The 18604-nt window shown below is 38.4% G+C and overlaps 1 protein-coding gene across 1 annotated transcript in view; it reads right to left on the minus strand.

Moving 5' to 3' along the window:
• LOC309362368 (zinc finger protein 618-like) overlaps positions 1-17320 on the minus strand; it is a 54931-nt gene extending 37611 nt beyond the window's left edge. Inside the window, exons 1-2 of the mRNA XM_081898014.1 lie at positions 17171-17320; positions 1640-1686 (exon numbers count right to left, since the gene is read on the minus strand). Of these exons, the coding sequence (XP_081754140.1) occupies positions 1640-1686; positions 17171-17272 (149 nt within the window). The 5' untranslated portion in view covers positions 17273-17320. The remainder of the gene's footprint in view (positions 1-1639; positions 1687-17170) is intronic.
• Between the last annotated feature and the right edge of the window lie 1284 nt (positions 17321-18604).

Consider the following 18604-nt stretch of genomic DNA (forward strand, 5'->3'; position numbering starts at 1 on the left):
TTTAATGGGAGACTGGGAGTGTGGGGCTGGGAGACTGGGAATGGGGGGCAGACCAGACTGGGAATGGGGGTCTTTTAATGGGAGACTGGAAGTGTGGGGCTGGGAGACTGGGAATGGGGGGCAGACCAGACTGGGAATGTGGTTTTTAATGGGGGTGTTTAATGGGAAACTGGGAATTGGGGACTGGGAGACTGGGAATGTGGGTCTTTAATGGGGAACTGGGAGTGTGGGGCTGGGAGACTGGGAATGGGGGTCTTTAATGGGAGACTGGGAGTGTGGGGCTGGGAGACTGGGAATGGGGCGCAGACTGGGAATAGGGGGCAGGGACTGGGAATGGGGCTTTTAATGGGAGACTGGGAATGGGGGTCTTTTAATGGGAGACTGGAAGTGTGGGGCTGGGAGACTGGGAATGGGGGGCTTAATTGGAGACTTGGACTGGGAAACTGGGGGTCTTTTAATGGGGGACTGGGAGTGTGGGGCTGGGAGACTGGGAATGGGGCGCTGACTGGGAATAGGGGGCAGACTGGGAATGGGGGGCAGGGACTGGAAATGGGGCTTTTAATGGGAGACTGGGAATGGGGGTCTTTTAATGGGAGACTGGAAGTGTGGGGCTGGGAGACTGGGAATGGGGGGCTGGGGGTCTTTAATGGGGGACTGGGAGTGTGGGGCTGGGAGACTGGGAATGGGGGGCTTAATTGGAGACTTGGACTGGGAAACTGGGGGTCTTTTAATGGGGGACTGGGAGTGTGGGGCTGGGAGACTGGGAATGGGGGGCAGACTAGACTGGGAATGTGGGGCAGGGACTGGGAATGGGGTTTTTTAATGGGGGTGTTTAATGGGAAACTGGGGACTGGGAGACTGGGAATGTGGGTCTTTAATGGGGGACTGGGAGTGTGGGGCTGGGACTGGGAATGTGGGTCTTTAATGGGGGACTGGGAGTGTGGGGCAGGGAGACTGGGAATGTGGGGCAGGGAGACTGGGAAAGGGTCTTTTAATGGGAGAAAGGGACTGGGAATGGGGGTCTTTAATGGGGGACTGGGAATGGGATACTGGGAGACTGGGAATGGAGGACTGGGAGACTGGGAATGTGGAGCTAGGACTGGGAATGTGGGGCAGGGAGACTGGGAATGGGGGTCCTTTAATGGGAGACTGGGACTGGGCTACTGGGAATGCTGGACTGGGACTGGGAAACTGGGACTGGGAGCTTTTGAATTATAATGATGTAATAATAATAATAATATTGGTAATAATAATAATAATGTAGTAATAATAATAATAATAATAATATAATAATAATAATATAATAATAATAATATAATGTAATAATAATGTAATAACATAATAATGTAATAATAATGTAATAATATAATACTAATGTAATAATAATATAATAATAACATAGTAATAATATTATAATAGTAATAATAACAATAATAATATAATATAATAATAATAATGTAATAATAATAATAATAATAATAATACGTTTGTTGTAATTTTGGTTGCCACGACTACGATTTTGCTTGTTGCTTTGTAGTTGCTGCCATTAATATTATTATTATTATTATTATTAATTAATTACCATTACTATTATTAATCGTTATTATCGTTATCAACAATATTTTATCGTTATTAATACCTGCTGGCGGAAGCTCTTTTGCCAACACTGCTGACGCTGCCTTCGGCCTGTGGAAAATAAAAATAAATATTAATATTAATAATACTAATAATATTTGGAACCAGGGTTAGAAACTCAGATATATTGCCATTAATAATAATAATAATAATAACAATATTTGAAACCAGGGTTTGTAACTGATATATTGCCATTAATAATTATAATAATACTAATAATATTTGAAACCAGGGTTAGTAACTGATATATTGCCATTAATAATAATAATAATAATAATAATAATAATATTTGAAACCAGGGTTAGTAACTGATATATTGCCATTAATAATAATAATAATACTAATAATATTTGAAACCAGGGTTAGTAACTGATATATTGCCATTAATAATTATAATAATACTAATAATATTTGAAACCAGGGTTAGTAACTGATATATTGCCATTAATAATAATAATAATACTAATAATATTTGAAACCAGGGTTAGTAACTGATATATTGCCATTAATAATAATAATAATACTAATAATATTTGAAACCAGGGTTAGTAACTGATATATTGCCATTAATAATAATAATAATACTAATAATATTTGAAACCAGGGTTAGTAACTGATATATTGCCATTAATAATAATAATAATAATACTAATAATATTTGAAACCAGGGTTAGTAACTGATATATTGCCATTAATAATAATAATAATAATAATAATAATACTAATAATATTTGAAACCAGGGTTAGTAACTGATATATTGCCATTAATAATAATAATAATACTAATAATATTTGAAACCAGGGTTAGTAACCGATATATTGCCATTAATAATAATAATAATAATACTAATAATATTTGAAACCAGGGTTAGTAACTGATATATTGCCATTAATAATAATAATACTAATAATATTTGAAACCAGGGTTAGTAACTGATATATTGCCATTAACAATAATAATAATAATAATAATAATAATAATAATAATAATAATAATAACAACAATATTTGAAACCAGGGTTAGAAACCTGGATATATTGCCATTAATAATAATAATAATAATAATAATATTTGAAACCAAGTTTAGAAACTCAGATTTATTGCCATTAATAATAATATTTGAAACCAGGGTTAGAAACTAAGATATATTGCCATTAATAATACTAATAATAATAATATTGGAAACCAGGGTTAGAAACTCAGATCTCTTGCTGTTATTAATAATAATAATACTAATATTGGAAACCAGGGTTAGAAACTCCGATATATTGCCATTATTATTATTATTATTATTAGAAACCAGAGTTAGAAACTCAGATCTCTTGCCATTAATAATAATAATAGTAATAATGATTGAAACCAGGGTTAGTAACTGATATATTGCTATTAATAATAATAAAAATATTGGAAACCAGGGTTAGAAACTCAGATCTCTTGCCATTATTATTATTATTATTATTATTATTAATATTTTAAACCAGGGTTAGAAACCAGGGTTAGAACCTCAGATATATAGCTATTATTATTATTATTAACCAGGGTTAGAAACCGAGATATATTGACATTAATAAAAATAATAATATTTGAAACCAGGGTTAGAAACTCAGAGCTCTTGCCATTAATAATAATAATAATAATAATAATAATAATAATAATAGAAACCAGGGTTAGAAACGGAGAAATATTGTCATTATTATTATTATTGTTATTATTATTATTAGAAACCAGGGTTAGAAACTCAGATCTCTTGCCATTAATAATAATAATAATATTTGAAACCAGGGTTAGAAACTCGGATATATTGCCATTAATAATAATAATAATAATAATAATAATAATAATAATAATATTTGAAACCAGGGTTAGAAACTAAGATCTCTTGCCATTATTATTATTATTAATAATAATAATATTTGAAACCAGGGTTAGTAACTGATATATTGCCATTAATAATAATAATAATAATAATAATAATATTTGAAACCAGGGGTTGTAACTGATATATTGCCAATAATAATAATAATAATAATAATAATAATAATAATAATATTTGAAACCAGGGTTAGAAACTCAGATCTCTTGCCATTAATAATAATATTAATACTAATAATATTTGAAACCAGGGTTTGTAACTGATATATTGCCAATAATAATAATAATAATAATAATAACCAGGGTTAGAAACTCAGATCTATTGCCTTTATTATTATTATTATTATTATTATTATTATTATTATTAGAAACCAGGGTTAGAAACTCAGATCTCTTGCTATTATTAATAATAATAACAACAATATTTGAAACCAGGGTTAGAAACTCAGATCTCTGGCCATTATTAATATTATATTATTAACAACCAGGGTTAGAAACTGGATATATAGCCAATAATAATAATAATAATAATAATAATAATAATAATAATAGAAACCAGGGTTAGAAACTGGATATATTACCATTATTATTATTATTATTATTAACAACCAGGGTTAGAAACTGGATATATAGCCATTAATAATAATAATAATAATAATAATAATAATAATAATAGAAACCAGGGTTAGAAACTGGATATATTACCATTATTATTATTATTATTATTATTAACAACCAGGGATAGAAACTGGATAGCCATTAATAATACTATTAATAATAATAATAATAATATGAGAAACCAGGGTTAAAAACTCAGATATATAGCCATTAATAATAATAATAATAATAATAATAATAGAAACCAAGGTTAGAAACTCAGATATATTGCCATTATTATTATTATTATTATTACTATTATTTGACATTAATAATAATAATAATATTTGAAACCAGGGTTAGTAACTGATATATTGCCATTAACAATAATAATAATAATAATAATAATAATAATAATAACAATATTTGAAACCAGGGTTAGAAACCTGGATATATTGCCATTAATAATAATAATAATAATAATAATATTTGAAACCAAGTTTAGAAACTCAGATTTATTGCCATTAATAATAATATTTGAAACCAGGGTTAGAAACTAAGATATATTGCCATTAATAATACTAATAATAATAATATTGGAAACCAGGGTTAGAAACTCAGATCTCTTGCTGTTATTAATAATAATAATACTAATATTGGAAACCAGGGTTAGAAACTCCGATATATTGCCATTATTATTATTATTATTATTAGAAACCAGAGTTAGAAACTCAGATCTCTTGCCATTAATAATAATAATAGTAATAATGATTGAAACCAGGGTTAGTAACTGATATATTGCTATTAATAATAATAAAAATATTGGAAACCAGGGTTAGAAACTCAGATCTCTTGCCATTATTATTATTATTATTATTATTATTAATATTTTAAACCAGGGTTAGAAACCAGGGTTAGAACCTCAGATATATAGCTATTATTATTATTATTAACCAGGGTTAGAAACCGAGATATATTGACATTAATAAAAATAATAATATTTGAAACCAGGGTTAGAAACTCAGAGCTCTTGCCATTAATAATAATAATAATAATAATAATAATAGAAACCAGGGTTAGAAACGGAGAAATATTGTCATTATTATTATTATTGTTATTATTATTATTAGAAACCAGGGTTAGAAACTCAGATCTCTTGCCATTAATAATAATAATAATATTTGAAACCAGGGTTAGAAACTCGGATATATTGCCATTAATAATAATAATAATAATAATAATAATAATAATATTTGAAACCAGGGTTAGAAACTAAGATCTCTTGCCATTATTATTATTATTAATAATAATAATATTTGAAACCAGGGTTAGTAACTGATATATTGCCATTAATAATAATAATAATAATAATAATAATATTTGAAACCAGGGGTTGTAACTGATATATTGCCAATAATAATAATAATAATAATAATAATAATAATAATAATAATAATAATATTTGAAACCAGGGTTAGAAACTCAGATCTCTTGCCATTAATAATAATATTAATACTAATAATATTTGAAACCAGGGTTTGTAACTGATATATTGCCAATAATAATAATAATAATAATAATAACCAGGGTTAGAAACTCAGATCTATTGCCTTTATTATTATTATTATTATTATTATTATTATTATTATTAGAAACCAGGGTTAGAAACTCAGATCTCTTGCTATTATTAATAATAATAACAACAATATTTGAAACCAGGGTTAGAAACTCAGATCTCTGGCCATTATTAATATTATATTATTAACAACCAGGGTTAGAAACTGGATATATAGCCAATAATAATAATAATAATAATAATAATAATAATAATAATAATAATAGAAACCAGGGTTAGAAACTGGATATATTACCATTATTATTATTATTATTATTAACAACCAGGGTTAGAAACTGGATATATAGCCATTAATAATAATAATAATAATAATAATAATAGAAACCAGGGTTAGAAACTGGATATATTACCATTATTATTATTATTATTATTATTAACAACCAGGGATAGAAACTGGATAGCCATTAATAATACTATTAATAATAATAATAATAATATGAGAAACCAGGGTTAAAAACTCAGATATATAGCCATTAATAATAATAATAATAATAATAATAATAGAAACCAAGGTTAGAAACTCAGATATATTGCCATTATTATTATTATTATTATTACTATTATTTGACATTAATAATAATAATAATATTTGAAACCAGGGTTAGAATAATAATAATAGTAATAATAATAATAATAATAATAATAATAATAATAATAATAATAATACAAGGAGCTTATAGGGAGCCAGGCATCCAAATAATAATAATAATAATAATAACAACAACAACAATAATAATAATGATAATAAGGATAAGGATAATAATGATGATGATGATAATAATAATAATAATAATAATAATATCCTCCCCATCTGGCTAGGTTTCCGCAGCCCCAAGTGGGTTAATAATACTAATAATACCAATAATAATACTAATAGTAATAGCCAGATGGGCAGGATATTATTATTATTAATAATAATAATATTAAATAATAAACTGCCGTAATCAATTAGCAAAAGTTCAACATACAATCATTTAACTATTATTATTATTATTATTGTCGTCGTCATTGCTATTCGTTTCACGCGTTAATAAACCGCCTAATTCTTATTATTAGTTTCAATAATAATAATAACTAATCTAATTAATCTAAATATTAATCTAAACAAATACCTAATAAATATTAATCTGGATTACCCACAATCCATCATTTCCAAAATAATCGCAATCATCTCCCAATCTAAAAGTCCATATATTAATACCAATAATCGATATTAATCATTAATAATCGGGATTAATCATCTACCGTTTCCATAATAACAATAATAATAATAATAACAATAAGAATAATAAAATAAAAATAAAATAATAATAAATAATAATAATAAATAATAATAATATAATAATACAAAATAATAATAAAATAAATAATAATAATAATAATAATAACAACAATAAATAAAATAATAATAATAAAATAATAATAACAATAATATAATAATAATAATAAAATAATAAAAATAATAATATAATAATAAAATAATAATAATAAAATAATAAAATAATAATAATAATAACAATAAATAAAATAATAACAATAATAAAATAATAATAATAAAATAATAATAATAAAATAATAAAATAATAATAATAAAATAATAATAATAAAATAATAAAATAATAACAATAATAACAAAATAAAATAATAATAATAATATAATATCATTGTGGAAAATTGCTTCCCCTTTTTCCTATATTTCCTATAAAATTGGATATCAATATCCATATTGGGAAGAAATATTCGATATAAAACACGATTTCCGGAGGCCTAAAAAAAATTAAAAAATCAGCAAATTTCAAATTAGCCAATTAGAGGAGGGGGAAATAATTAATTTAAATGAACGGAAATGAAAGCTTGGGATTTTTCCTTCTTTCTCCCCTTTTTTCATCCTGATTATTCTTATATTTTTTTTGGCATTAATTCCTAATAGAAAAATCCACCTTATTTTTTTGCTAATTTTTGCAAAGCTCGTTTTGCCGTCTAAATTCGTTAGCCGGCCATCTTGGAATTCCAGTTTTATTTTATTTTTTATTTCATTTTCCCCCCTGCATTTCTTCCCCCCAAAATCAAATAAAAATTCAATATTTTCCTTTAATTTCATTTATTTGCCCTTCGTTCCTCCGTTTCCTCCGATCTCTCTCTCTCTTTTTGCAGATTTTAGGTGAATTAAAAAAGAAATGAATGCAAAAGGGAAAAAGGAGGGGGAGGAAAAAGGGAGGAGGGAGAAGGGAGGAAAAAAAGGAAATTTTTTCGGATGCAAAATGGCCTGGTTTGCATTTAAATTAATGGAGAAGGGGGATTTTTAATGAGATTTCTTTTGCAAAAAAAAGAGAATAAAATAGAAAAAAATCCCATTTGCATGGAAGAGAAAGGGGGATTTTTAATGAGATTTCTTTTGCAAAAAAAGAGAATAAAATAGAATAAAATCCCGTTTGCATGGAAGAGAAAGGGGGATTTTTAATGAGATTTCTTTTGCAAAAAAAGGAGAATAAAATAGAATAAAATCCCGTTTGCATGGAAGAGAAAGGGGGATTTTTAATGAGATTTCTTTTGCAAAAAAAGGAGAATAAAATAGAATAAAATCCCGTTTGCATGGAAGAGAAAGGGGGATTTTTAATGAGATTTCTTTTGCAAAAAAAGGAGAATAAAATAGAATAAAATCCCGTTTGCATGGAAGAGAAAGGGGGATTTTTAATGAGATTTCTTTTGCAAAAAAAGAGAATAAAATAGAAAAAAATCCCATTTGCATGGAAGAGAAAGGGGGATTTTTAATGAGATTTATTTTGCAAAAAAGAGAATAAAATAGAATAAAATCCCGTTTGCATGGAAGAGAAAGGAGGTTTTGCAAAGAATAAAATAGAATAAATTCCAAGCAAATCCTGTTTGCATTGAAGGGAAAAGAGATTCGGAAAGGCAATGATTTTGCACAAATAAAATAGAATTAAAATAGAATAAAATCGGTTTTTGCATGCAGAATTCGCCCCAGGGAGCACTGGGAAGGTTTGCAATAATTGCAATTAAAAAATAGGAATAATTGCAATTAAAAATAGGAATTAAAGGAAGGTTTTCAGGCTGCATTGGGAAGGACTGCAAGGGAAGAATCGAGATTAAAAAATAGGAATAATTGCAATTAAAAATAGGAATTAAAGGTTTTCAGGCTGCATTGGGAAGGATTGCAAGGGAAGAATCGAGATTAAAAAATAGGAATAATTGCAATTAAAAATAGGAATTAAAGGAAGGTTTTCAGGCTGCATTGGGAAGGATTGCAAGGGAAGAATCGAGATTAAAAAATAGGAATAATTGCAATTAAAAATAGGAATTAAAGGTTTTCAGGCTGCATTGGGAAGGATTGCAAGGGAAGAATCGAGATTAAAAAATAGGAATAATTGCAATTAAAAATAGGAATTAAAGGAAGGTTTTCAGGCTGCATTGGGAAGGATTGCAAGGGAAGAATCGAGATTAAAAAATAGGAATAATTGCAATTAAAAATAGGAATTAAAGGTTTTCAGGCTGCATTGGGAAGGATTGCAAGGGAAGAATCGGAATTAAAAAAATAGGAATAATTGCAAGAAATGGGAGGATTCTTGCAGTTTGCAAGCAATTGGAAGGACTGCAAGAATTGAAATTAAAAAAGGAGGAAAATAGAAATAAAAAGGGATTCTTGAGGTTTGCAAGCAATTGGAAGGACTGCAAGAATTGAAATTAAAAAAGGAGGAAAATAGAAATAAAAGGGTTTTTCCCCAGTTTGCATGCATTTCGAAGGATCGCAAGAATTGAGGTTAAAAATAAGAAAAATGAGAAATAAAAGGGGGGTGAAAAAGGAGAATAATTGCAAGAAAAGGCAGGGGCAGATTTGAGGCTCGAAAAGAGAAATAATGGAAAATAAAGAAATAAAAGGCCGGGTTGCAATTTGCATTTCTGCAAATTTCATCCCTGCAAATGGGATTTGAATGTTCTTTCCGGCCAAAAAAAAATGGGATTTTTTCATTTTATTTTGCCAAAAGCTTCCTTCTTGCAAATTGCATTTTCGTTTTAATTTTTTTTTTTTGCCTCCCTCTTCAAAATGGGATTTTAATTCGGATTTTTTTGGCTTGAATTGGGATTTTTGCAAGGACCAAACCTCGAATTATAAAAAAATAATGAGATCGGGTTCTTCCTACTGCAAAGGTCATTTCTGCAAAAAAAAAAAAGGCCATTTCTGCAGAAAAAAAGCTGTTTATTTCTGCAAAAAAAACCCCCACGAAACCTCCTTCTTGCAATATTTCTGCAAAAAACCTTGTTCTTGCAATCTGAATTTCTGCAAAAAAAAACCCTCGTTCTTCCCATTTTAATTCTGCAAAAAAACCTCTTTTCCCCCATGTTTATTTCTGCAAAAAACCCCTGCTTTTTACAATTCGCATTTTCACATTTCTCTTGCAATGTTGATTCCTGCCAAAAAACCAAAAGCTCCTTTTTTACAATGTTAATTTCTGCAAAAAAATATCTTTTTTTTGCACTCTTCTTTCCTGCAAAAAGAACCTCATTAGCAATGTTAATTTCTCCCCCCAAAACCAAACTTTCCTCCTACTGGAAAGCCAATTTCTGCAAAAAAAAAAACCACCCCAAAACCCTGTGATTTCTGCAAAAAATCACCTTTTTGCAATGTTATTTTCTGCAAAAAAAAACACCACAAACCCTTCCTTCTTCTAATGTAATTTTCTGCCCAAAATTAATTCTGCAATATGAATTTCTGCAAAAAAGATCTATTTCTTGCAATGCAAGTTTCTGCAGAAAACTCCTTTTTGCAATGCTAATTTCTGCCAAAAATGTTCATTTCTGCCAAAAATAATCTCTCTCTAGCAATGTAATTTCCTGCAGAAAACTCTTTTGCAATGCTAATTTCTGCCAAAAATGTTCATTTCTGCCAAAAACAATCACTCTCTAGCAATGTAATTTTCTGCAGAAAACTCCTTTTTGCAATGCTAATTTCTGCCAAAAATGTTCATTTCTGCCCAAAACAACAACACTCTCTCAAGCAATGATAATTTCTGCAATATATATATATATTTCTTGCCATGTGAATTTCTGCAAAAACCTCTTTCTGGCAATGCTAATTTCTGCAAAAAAAAACCCCTTAATTTCTGCAAAAAAAAAAAAATCTATTTCTTACCATTCCTGCAAAAAACCTCTTTCTTGGAATGTTAATTTCTGCAAAAAAAAACACCCTTAATTTCTGGAAAAAAACCAAACCCACCTTCTTTTTGCAATGTTCATTTCTGCCCAAAATATATATATTTTCTTAATTTTTGCAGAAAAAAACAAGACTCTCTCTAGCAAGGTTCATTTCTGCCAAAAATATATATATATTTCTTTAAGATTGCAAGAAATATCTATATTTTTGGCAGAAATGAACATTGCTAGAGAGAGTCTTGTTTTTTTCTACAAAAATTAAGATTGCAAGAAATATATTTTTTTTTGCAATATATATATATATATATATATATATATATATATATATATATATATATATATATATATATATATATATTTTTTTTTTTTTTTCTGCAAAAAAACACACACATCCTTTTGGCAATTTTCATGTCTTCAAAAGAAACTTTCTCTAGCAATGTTCATTTCTGCAAAAAGATCCATTTCTGCCCATCTGAATTCCTGCCAAAACCTCTTTTTTGCAATGTTCATTTCTGCAAAAAATAAAATAAAAATCAATTTCTTGCCATGTTCATTTCTGCCCAAACCTGCTAATTTCTGCCCAAAAAATCTCCTTTTTGCAATGCCAATTTCTGCCCAAACCTGCTAATTTCTGCCCCAAAAATCTCCTTTTTGCAATGCTAATTTCTGCCCAAACCTGCTAATTTCTGCCCAAAAAATCTCCTTTTTGCAATGCCAATTTCTGCCCAAACCTGCTAATTTCTGCCCAAAAAAATCTCCTTTTTGCAATGCTAATTTCTGCCCAAACCTGCTAATTTCTGCCCCAAAAATCTCCTTTTTGCAATGTCAATTTCTGCCCAAACCTGCTAATTTCTGCCCCAAAAATCTCCTTTTTGCAATGCCAATTTCTGCCCAAACCTGCTAATTTCTGCCCAAAAAATCTCCTTTTTGCAATGCCAATTTCTGCCCAAACCTGCTAATTTCTGCCCAAAAAATCTCCTTTTTGCAATGCCAATTTCTGCCCAAACCTGCTAATTTCTGCCCAAAAAATCTCCTTTTTGCAATGCTAATTTCTGCCCAAACCTGCTAATTTCTGCCCAAAAAATCTCCTTTTTGCAATGTCAATTTCTGCCCAAACCTGCTAATTTCTGCCCAAAAAATCTCCTTTTTGCAATGTCAATTTCTGCCCAAACCTGCTAATTTCTGCCCAAAAAATATCCTTTTTGCAATGCCAATTTCTGCCCAAACCTGCTAATTTCTGCCCAAAAAATCTCCTTTTTGCAATGCTAATTTCTGCCCGAACCTGCTAATTTCTGCCCAAAAAATCTCCTTTTTGCAATGTCAATTTCTGCCCAAACCTGCTAATTTCTGCCCAAAAAATCTCCTTTTTGCAATGCTAATTTCTGCCCAAACCTGCGAATTTCTGCCCCAAAAATCTCCTTTTTGCAATGCCAATTTCTGCCCAAACCTGCTAATTTCTGCCAAAAAATCTCCTTTTTGCAATGCTAATTTCTGCCCAAACCTGCTAATTTCTGCCAAAAAAATAAAAATCTCTTTTTTGCAATGTCAATTTCTGCCCAAACCTGCTAATTTCTGCAAAAAAAATCTCTTTTTTGCAATGCTAATTTCTGCAAAAAAACCCAACCTCTTGCAATTCCGATTTCTGCCAAAAAAACCTCCTTTTTGCAATGTGAATTTCTGCAAAAAATAATAACAATCCATTTCTTACAATGTCAGTTTCTGCCCAAAAAACCTCCTTTTTGCAATGCTAATTTCTGCAAAAAAAAACCTCTTGCAATTCCGATTTCTGCAAAAAAAACCTCCTTTTTGCAATGCTAATTTCTGCAAAAAAATAATAATCCATTTCTTACAATGTCAGTTTCTGCCAAAAAAACCTCCTTTTTGCAATGCTAATTTCTGCAAAAAAATAAATAAAATCCATTTCTTACAATGTCAGTTTCTGCCCCAAAAACCTCCTTTTTGCAATTCCGATTTCTGCCAAAAAAAACCCTCCTTTTTGCAATGCTAATTTCTGCTTTTTGCAATGCTAATTTCTGCAAAAAAACCTCCTTTTTGCAATGCTAATTTCTGCAAAAAAAAACAGCCACACACCCCACCTCTTGCAAATCCCCTTTTTTCCCCCCAAATCCCCCCAAAAATCAAATTATTCGCCCCAGAAAATTAACCGTTCGTTGGCGGTTCGTCTTCCTCCATCTGCGATTTTTCCCCTCTTTCCGGAAGCGAAAAAATGGCTTTTTTTCCTCATCCGGAAAAGGGCATTTTGCAAAAAATGGAGTTTTTTTGGCAGAAATAAATTGATGAAAAAATGCAGGAAATGGGGAAAAAGCGGGGGAAGGGGGGAGAGGAAAGGAAAAAAAATATTAATTCATATTCCCTTTATTTTTCTTTCCTTTTTTCCGCCTTTTAATTCCTCTTTTTGGGGCTGAAAGGCAGGAAAATGGGAGAAAAATCAAATTAGCGGCCGCTAGAGGGCGCCAAATACAATGCGACCCAATGGCAATGGGAATTTCAATGGGAATTTCAAGGCAGCGAAAAGGAAATTAGAATGCAAATCAATAGGCAATTAATTCGAATTCAAATTCGAATTAACGGAGCCAAGGGGGGAGAATTGGGGGGGGCAGACCAGGGGGGAAACCCCACATTTTTTGGGGGGTGTTGCGTACACAGGAAAAAAGTGGGGCGCCCCATAGAAAAAGTGGGGCGCCCCATAGCGAGGCGTGGGGCGCCCCATAGAAAAAGAGGGGCAGGGAGGGGGTGCCCTAGAGTGGGGGGGCTTTTAAAAGAAGAGGGGGAGAGAAGAGATATGGGGCCCCCCCAATGGCTGTGGGTCGCCGAGGGGAAATTGGGGTCCCATGGGGGGAGTTAGGGGTCGCAGAGGGAAAGCTGGGGTGCCGTAGGGGGAGTTAGGGGTCGCCGAGGGAGATGTGGGGTGCCGTAGGGGGAGTTAGGGGTCGCGAAGGGGAGTTAGGGGTCGCCTAGGGAGATTGGGGGTGTCATAGGGAGAGTTAGGGGTCGCGAAGGGGAGTTAGGGGTCGCCTAGGGAGATTGGGGGGGTCATAGGGAGAGTTAGGGGTCGCAGAGGGGAAATCTGGGTCCTATAGGGGGGAGTTAGGGGTCGTGTAGAGAAAGTTGGGGTGCCATAAGGGGAGTTAGGGGTCGCCGAGGGAGATGTGGGGTGCCATACGGAGAGTTAGGGGTCGCAAAGGGGAGTTAGGGGTCGCCTAGGGAGATTGGGGGTGTCATAGGGAGAGTTAGGGGTCGCCTAGGGGAAATCTGGGTCCTATAGGGGGAGTTAGGGGTCGCAGAGGGAAAGCTGGGGTTCCGTAGGGGGAGTTAGGGGTCGCCGAGGGAGATGTGGGGTGCCATACGGAGAGTTAGGGATCGCAAAGGGGAGTTAGGGGTCGCCTAGGGAGATTGGGGGTGTCATAGGGAGAGTTAGGGGTCGCATAGGGAAAATCTGGGTCCTATAGGGGGAGTTAGGGGTCGCAGAGGGAAAGCTGGGGTTCCGTAGGGGGAGTTAGGGGTCGCCGAGGGAGATGTGGGGTGCCATACGGAGAGTTAGGGATCGCAAAGGGGAGTTAGGGGTCGCCTAGGGAGATTGGGGGTGTCATAGGGAGAGTTAGGGGTCGCATAGGGAAAATCTGGGTCCTATAGGGGGAGTTAGGGGTCGCAGAGGGGAAGTTGGGGGCCATAGGGAGAGTTAGGGGTCGCAGAGGGAAAATCTGGGTCCTATAGGGGGAGTTAGGGGTCGCGTAGAGAAAGTTGGGGTGTCGAAAGAGGGGCAGAACTGTCCCCCTAAAGATAACAGGGAGCCCCATAGCGGAAGATAGGGGCACCCCCAAAATCGCTGGCGGCCCCATAGGGAGAGTTAGGGGCCACATAGGGTGAGTTAGGGGTCGCATAGGGAGATTTTGGGGTGTCAAAAGTGGGGCAGAACCGGAAGGGAGAGGGGAGACTGGGGTTCCCCATAGCGGGAGATAGGGGGCACCCCATAAATCGCTGGGGGTCCCATAGAGAAAGTTGGGGGTCCCATGGGGAGATTTGGGGTGCTATGGGGCAATTTGGGGTTCTATAGGGAAAGTTGGGGCCCCATAGGGAGATCTGAGGTGCTATAGGGAGAGTTAGGGGTCGCATAGGGAGATCTGGGGTGCTATAGGGAAAGTTAGGGGTCGCATAGGGAGATTTGAGGCGCTATAGGGAGATTTGAGGCGCTATAGGGAAAGTTAGGGGTCGCATAGGGAGATATAGGGTGCTATAGGGAACATTGGGGTCCCATAGGGAGATATGGGGTGCTATAGGGAGATCTGGGGTCGCATAGGGAGATCTGGGGTGTTATAGGGAAAATTGGGGTCGCATAGGGAGATTAGAGGTGCTATGGGGAAAGTTAGGGGTCGCATAGGGAGATATGGGGTGCTATAGGGAAAATTGGGGTGCCATAGGGAGATTTGAGGCGCTATAGGGAAAATTGGGGTCGCATAGGGAGATATGGGGTGCTATAGGGTGATTTGGGGTGCTATAGGGAGTTAGGGGTCGCATAGGGTGACTTGGGGGTCTCAAAAGAGGGGCAGCCCCCCAAAAGGGGGTGAGAGACTGGGGGAGGCTGCTATGGGGAGAAGCGGGGCGCCCCCTTTTTAAGGGAGAATTAGGAGAACCCCCCAAACCTGACCCATAGAAAGCAGCTATGGGGAGAATCTATGGGGTGCTGCTTCAAAGAAGGGGGAAACTTGGGGGTCGCCAGAATCAATGGGGAGGAGCCCAAAAAAAGAGTTAGGGGTCTGGAAGGGGGGTGGCGGAAAGAGGGGGGCAGGAAGCCGAGCGCCCCCAAACCAGCCCCATAGAAAGCATCTAGGGGCAGAATCGGGGTGCCGCTTCAGGTGTGGGGCAGTGAGGAACTTGGGGGTCGCCGGAATGTATGGGGAGGACCCCCAAAAAAGAGTTAGGGGTCTGGAAGGGGGGTGACAGAAAGAGGGGGGCTAGGAAGCCGAGCGACCCCAAACCAGCCCCATAGAAAGCATCTAGGGGCAGAATGGGGGTCCTACTTGGGGGGAGGAACTTGGGGGTCGCTGGCATGACTTGTGGGTCCCCCGAAAAGAGGGCGGAGTCTGCAAAGGGGAGCAGGAAGCCCGGCCCCCCAAAACCATCCCTTGCAAGCCTCTCCCCCCAAATCTGCCCCATAGAAGGCAGCTATGGGGAAAACCGGGGTGCCGCTGAAGGTGTGGGGCAGTGAGGCACTTGGGGGTCGGCGGAATGACCCCCCCAAAAAGAGGGAGGAGTCTGGAAAGGGGGCTGACAGGAAGAGGGGAGCCAGGAAGGGGAAACCCCCAATTCTGCCCCATAGAAAGCGTCTATGGGGTGCTGCTTGGAGGGAGGAGGCAGCGAGACACTTGGGGGTCGCCGGAATCCATGGGGCGCCCCCCCCAAAAGAGGGCGGAGTCTGCAAAGGGCTCAGCAAGCCCCGCCCCCCCAAACCATCCCTTGCAAGCCTCTCTCCCCCCCAAATCTGCCCCATAGAAAGCATCTAGGGGCAGAATCGGGGTGCTACGTAGGGGGAGGAACTTGGGGGTCGCCGGAATGTATGGGGAGGACCCTGAAAAAAGAGTTAGGGGTCTGGAAGGGGGGGTGACACAAAGAGGGGGGCAGGAAGACGAGCGCCCCCAAACCAGCCCCATAGAAGGCAGCTATGGGGAGAATGGGGGTGCCGCTGAAGGTGTGGGGCAGTGAGGCACTTGGGGGTCGCTGGAATGACCCCCAAAAGAGGGCGGAGTCTGCAAAGGGGGGCAGGAAGCCCGGCCCCCCAAAACCATCCCTTGCAAGCCTCTCTCCCCCCAAATCTGCCCCATAGAAAGCATCTAGGGGCAGAATCGGGGTCCTACTTGGGGGGAGGAACTTGGGGGTCGCCGGCATGACTTGTGGGTCCCCCGAAAAGAGGGCGGAGTCTGCAAAGGGGAGCAGGAAGCCCAGCCCCCCAAAACCATCCCTTGCAAGTCTCTCCCCCCAAATCTGCCCCATAGAAGGCAGCTATGGGGAGAATGGGGGTGCCGCTGAAGGTGTGGGGCAGTGAGGCCCTTGGGGGTGGCCGGAATGCCCCCCAAAAGAGGGCGGAGTCTGCAAAGAGGGGCAGGAAGCCCGGCCCCCCAAGCCAGCCCCATAGCAAGCCGCAGAGATGTGGGGGTGTCGTCTAAACAGTGGGGCGGGGCTTCTGGGGGGCGCGGGGCTGTGGGGCGGAGAAAGTGGGGCGGGCAAAGGTGGGTCGGGCCTGACCTGCGTTTCCTCCTCTCCTCCTTTTCCTCCTTCTTCTCTCCCTCCTTTTTCTCCTTCCTCCTCTCCTTCCCCCGAGGTTGGGGGGCTGGGGGTCTCCTTCATGCTTGGGGGGCGGACTTGGGGGTCCGAGGGACGCGGCCTGCGCCTGGAGCGCGCGCACCCGCCGCCGAAAGGAGAGCCAGGGCGCCTGCGCGAAGCGGGAGCGCGCCCGGCGGAGGGAGGAAGGAAAGAAAGAAGGAGAAAAAGGAGAAAAAGAGAGAGAGAGAGAGAGAGAGAGAAAGCGCGACCCATAGATCGGGCCGGAAGCTGCCCTAGATGGACTTGGGGGGCTGTTGGAGGACCCATAGAAGGCCCCGTAGAGACCCCTAGAGGTCGCCCTACAGGACCCATAGAAGCCCCATAGATCGGCCGGGGAAGCTGCCCTAGAGGGGCGCCTGGGGGGCTGCTGGATGACCCATAGAGGACCCATAGAAGCCCCATAGATCGGCCGGGGAAGCTGCCCTAGAGGGGCGCCTGGGGGGCTGCTGGATGACCCATAGAGGACCCATAGAAGCCCCATAGATCGGCCGGGGAAGCTGCCCTAGACGGGCGCCTGGGGGGCTGCTGGAAGACCCATAGAAGGACGCCTAGAGGTCGCTCTACGGGACCCATAGAAGCCCCATAGATCGGCCGGGGAAGCTGCCCTAGAGGGGCGCCTGGGGGGCTGCGGGAGGACCCATAGAAGGACCCCTAGAGGTCGCTCTACGGGACCCATAGAAGCCCCATAGATCGGCCGGGGAAGCTGCCCTAGAGGGGCGGCTGGCGGGCAGCTAGAGGACCCATAGAAGCCCCATAGATCGGCCGGGGAAGCTGCCCTAGACAGGCGCCTGGGGGGCTGCGGGAGGACCCATCGAAGGACCCCTAGAGGTCGCTCTACGGGACCCATAGAAGCCCCATAGATCGGCCGGGGAAGCTGCCCTAGAGGGGCGGCTGGCGGGCAGCTAGAGGACCCATAGAAGCCCCATAGATCGGCCGGGGAAGCTGCCCTAGACAGGCGCCTGGGGGGCTGCTGGAGGACCCATAGAAGGACCCCTAGAGGTCGCTCTACGGGACCCATAGAAGCCCCATAGATCGGCCGGGGAAGCTGCCCTAGAGGGGCGGCTGGGGGGCAGCTGGAGGACCCATAGAAGCCCCATAGATCGGCCGGGGAAGCTGCCCTAGACGGGCGCCTGGGGGGCTGCTGGAAGACCCATAGAAGGACCCCTGAAGGACCCCTAGAGGTCGCTCAACAGGACCCATAGAAGCCCCATAGATCGGCCGGGGAAGCTGCCCTAGATGACCCATAGCAGCTCCCTAGATGAGCCATGGAAGCCCCATAGAACTGCCCCTAGATGAGCCATAGAAATCCCCCTAGATCAGCCCTGGAAGCTGCCCTAGATGGACTTTGGGGTCCTA

Source organism: Podarcis melisellensis (genome assembly GCF_964234715.1).
Source record: "Podarcis melisellensis genome assembly, chromosome: Z".
Lineage (NCBI taxonomy): Eukaryota > Metazoa > Chordata > Lepidosauria > Squamata > Lacertidae > Podarcis > Podarcis melisellensis.